The sequence below is a fragment of the Lactuca serriola genome, chromosome 5, assembly GCF_051521515.1.
Source record: "Lactuca serriola cultivar US96UC23 chromosome 5, Lser_US96UC23_V15, whole genome shotgun sequence".
In the NCBI taxonomy this organism is placed as follows: domain Eukaryota; kingdom Viridiplantae; phylum Streptophyta; class Magnoliopsida; order Asterales; family Asteraceae; genus Lactuca; species Lactuca serriola.
This window is the reverse complement of record NC_136412.1, coordinates 283959082-283962748: the sequence shown is the minus strand read 5'-3', so window position 1 is coordinate 283962748 and position 3667 is coordinate 283959082. Positions and strand designations below refer to the sequence as shown.

At 33.6% G+C, this 3667-nt stretch overlaps 1 protein-coding gene across 1 annotated transcript; it reads right to left on the bottom strand.

The window, feature by feature from the left end:
• Positions 1-1402: 1402 nt before the first annotated feature.
• Positions 1403-3165, bottom strand: LOC145054510 (DNA mismatch repair Msh6-like protein). The gene has a single exon (XM_079002720.1). It carries the CDS (start codon positions 2802-2804, stop codon positions 1533-1535), a length of 1272 nt encoding a protein of 423 aa, XP_078858846.1. The 5' UTR covers positions 2805-3165; the 3' UTR covers positions 1403-1532.
• Between the last annotated feature and the right edge of the window lie 502 nt (positions 3166-3667).

Sequence of the window (3667 nt, the reverse complement as noted above, 5' to 3'; positions counted from 1 at the left end):
TAAAATAGAAAAATTACAAGTGAAAAAGAAACTAATTTAAAATAACCATAAAATGATATTTGCATATTGAATGAGAATAACTATAAAAATAATAAACGGAGTATTTTTAATGGATCCTAAAACATTAATCATTTATTTATGTAACAAAATTATTTGGGTAATTGCACAAAAAACACTTTTTTATACACAGAAATTCGATTTTGACACCGTGTTTTTTGTGTCAATTTTGACACTGTGTTTTTCAATTTGTTATAATTCTGACCACTTGACCGGTTAACCAGGTTACATGCTGACGTGGTATGATGACGTGTCAGTTTTGATGACGTGGCATGCTGACATGATATGCTGACGTGTCAAAATTGATTTTTTTTTCACAAAAAAACTAAGTTTTCACTTTTTTTTCGATTTTGACACTAAATTTAATTTTTTATTTCAATTTTGACACTATGTTTTTTTTGTTTCAATCAAACATCATTTATCAAATTTTGTTCAATTTTGTCTATTTTCCATTTGAAACCGCATAAATATATTTTTTTATTACATTTTAAACCGTATAAAAATATTTTTTTCATTTAAAAAAACATGTTTTTTATTTAAATACAAGGTGTGTTTTTTTCTTACATTCAAAGCATTAGTTATATCATGAGAATTAAACAAACCATAAGCTTCTAATAAGATGTAAAAATTTGATGGATTGCAAACTTGATATCCGAGTTTTGATTGATTACACGCCTCCAAACCTCCAAACACATTTTAAAGTTGCATATTTAATATAAAATAAAACTTTTATATAACTATACAAAACTATGGTTTTTAAATGAAAAAAAAACATATTTATACGGTTTAAATATATTAAAAAAAATATTTATACGGTTTCAAATAGAAAATTGTCAACATTGAACAAAATTGGAAAAAATAATGTTCGATTTGGAACAAAAAAACATAATGTCAAAGTTGAAATAAAAAATTAAACTTAATATCAAAATCGAAAAAAATAAAAACTTAATGTTTTTTGTGAGAAAAAAATTCAATTTTGACACGTCAGCATATCATGTCAGCATACAACGTCATCAAAACTGACACGTTATCATGTCACGTTAGCATGTAACCTAGTTAATCGGTCAAGTGGTCAGAATTGTAACAAATTGAAAAACACAATGTCAAAATTGATAACAAATTGAAAAACACAATGTCAAAATTGACACAAAAAAAAACATCAAATTTCGTTGTAAAAAGAGTATTTTTTGTGTCATTTATTCAAATTATTTTGTATTAATCTATACTACAAAATGAATTTTTTTAATTAATAAAATAATGCATAAATTTCCTGGTCTTGAAGCATAACTACATAATCTGAGCAATTCATTTTGCAACCTAAATTGATAAAAGAAATACAACTTCATTTCATAAACATACCTTTTACCTAATTCAAATATAACAAAAAAAGAGAATTTATTTTACTTCTAATTTATCTTCACGTAAACCCCCCCAACACACCAAAATAACTAACAATAACCTAATTTTTTGTTCAATTACATGAAGAAGCCTTTACCTATGGCTATATTCGTATCCAAATGAGTTGTTTCGTATACCGGCAATTCATCTCGATATTTTTCCATTCCGATTGCAGAAAGGTTCTCGAGCTCGAAAAGATCGGAGCTGGTATGGCTGGCGGCATCGTCATCTTCATCGTCGTCGTAGTTCATGTTTATATCGTTGTTCCCTTTAACATTGCTCTTGATCAAATCGAACTCGCATTCCACTTTTTTCTGGTAATTCCTCAACAACTCCCTTGCAGCTTCTTCAATGCGACGGGTTTTCTCAGTTGAATGTAATTTAAACTCTTCAGTAATAGGATTTTTGACAAAGTTGATTGTCGGTAGATTTGATTCTTCTCCGTACAGAGATTTGTGTCCGCACGGTTGACAGTCTTCGTCGACGATCACACTCACTGGGTAGAATCTCACAGATCTCATTTTGTTATTGCTCAATTTTCCTCTGGATGATGGAGTTTTGCTCAAACACGATCGAGAAAATGACGATGCGGATGAACATGTTGATGCATTGGCGGATTTTGATTTTCTATCGATGGCGTCGTCGTAACCTCCGGCGGAGGAGGATGAAAGCTTAGTGTTCTTCGCGTTGCCTGTAGTGAAAAGTGAGTTTAGAAAAGTTGCCAACCGACCCCCTGGAGAAATTGGTTGCTTCACCTTCTTTAGGTCGCCATAGATCTTCATTGCTCTCGATTTTGTCCTCACGAACTTGCCTTCGTGTTTTGGTTTTGATTGGTAATCTTCGAGTTGGTACTTTTGGCCATAAGTGTTCCTCTGTTTCTCTCTCGTGCTGTATTCATCATTTCGATTCGTGGTTATACGGATAGGTTTAGGCCTTGATGATACGCCGTAAACTGATTCAGCTTCCGACGAAGAAAAACCTCCGGCACAGCTTGAATCGGAAGAGCTGGAGCTCGAATTGAAGTAACGGGAGTCGCGTTCGGTTTGCTGAGAATTTCTTTTGTAATCGGCGCCCGATCTTCTTCTAACGACAACTGTTTCGTGCACTTCTTTGTCCATCCATTTCTGAATCCGACTCTGTTGTTGAACTTCACCATTATCATGAAAGCAGTCTTTAATGGAGAAACTGCTGTGTTTCTCCCTCTTGGATTCTCTATAAACCATCAACTCTCGGTCATCTCGCTCATCGATGGAACGGTAGATCTCATCGAGCAAGGAAGACGAGAAAGAGGGATGATTATCTCTCACGGGTCTATTTCTATACTGATACCTACCTGTAGTAGTGTCCATGATCTCTCAATCGATGTGAATCAAGTGGAAAATATTCAGCAGATATCAAGATAAAAACAAATGGGAACACATTTTCAAGTATGGGTAAAAAAGGGCAACGGGTGATTTGCGTGTCGTTGCAATGAGTGAAGATGGAGATTGAGAAGGGAACACAGTGGACAAGAGTGAATGATTTGGGTTGTAGAGAACCCACTGAAGTGAAATGGAAAACAGGGGTTTCTTGATGATGACGAGAGAGAGAGAGAGAGAGAGAGAGAGAGAGAGAGAGAGAGAGAGAGAGAGTGGTTAATGGTGGTTCTCACCACATTATGCTGTATGCTGGCTTTATAAAGAGAGCAGAGGAGGACGTTGGAATTCGATTGCCTTTTTCTTCCTCTATAGGAACTACGGCGCAGAGATATAATTGTGAGGTATGTTTACTTTATCCCCCTCTACAACTCTATTTTGCTTTTTATCATATTTTTTAGAGTATATTACATAAATGGTCCCTGTTATATAGTGAAACCAGCAAGTTTACTCCATTTTTGTTTAATGAATCACCCAATATAAATAGATAATCGACCATAACTAATGATAGTTCATGAAAAAAAAAAAATCTCATTTCTTGTTTTAAACGAGTCCCTTACTTGGAATGTTAGATTATAAATTATCGGCAAAATGTGAAGACACATGACTAATTGTTTCTTTACATTCTCAAAAATCCACTTGAATAGATGGATAAGGATTTCAACAGCTTTGCATTTTTTTAACAAGATTATGCCAAGGAATTTCAGTTACTTGATGTCATGATCTCATTGTAATCCTCAACATTAAGAATGATTGGTTTTAAATTAGAAAAGAAAATTATGAAGCCCACCAAAATT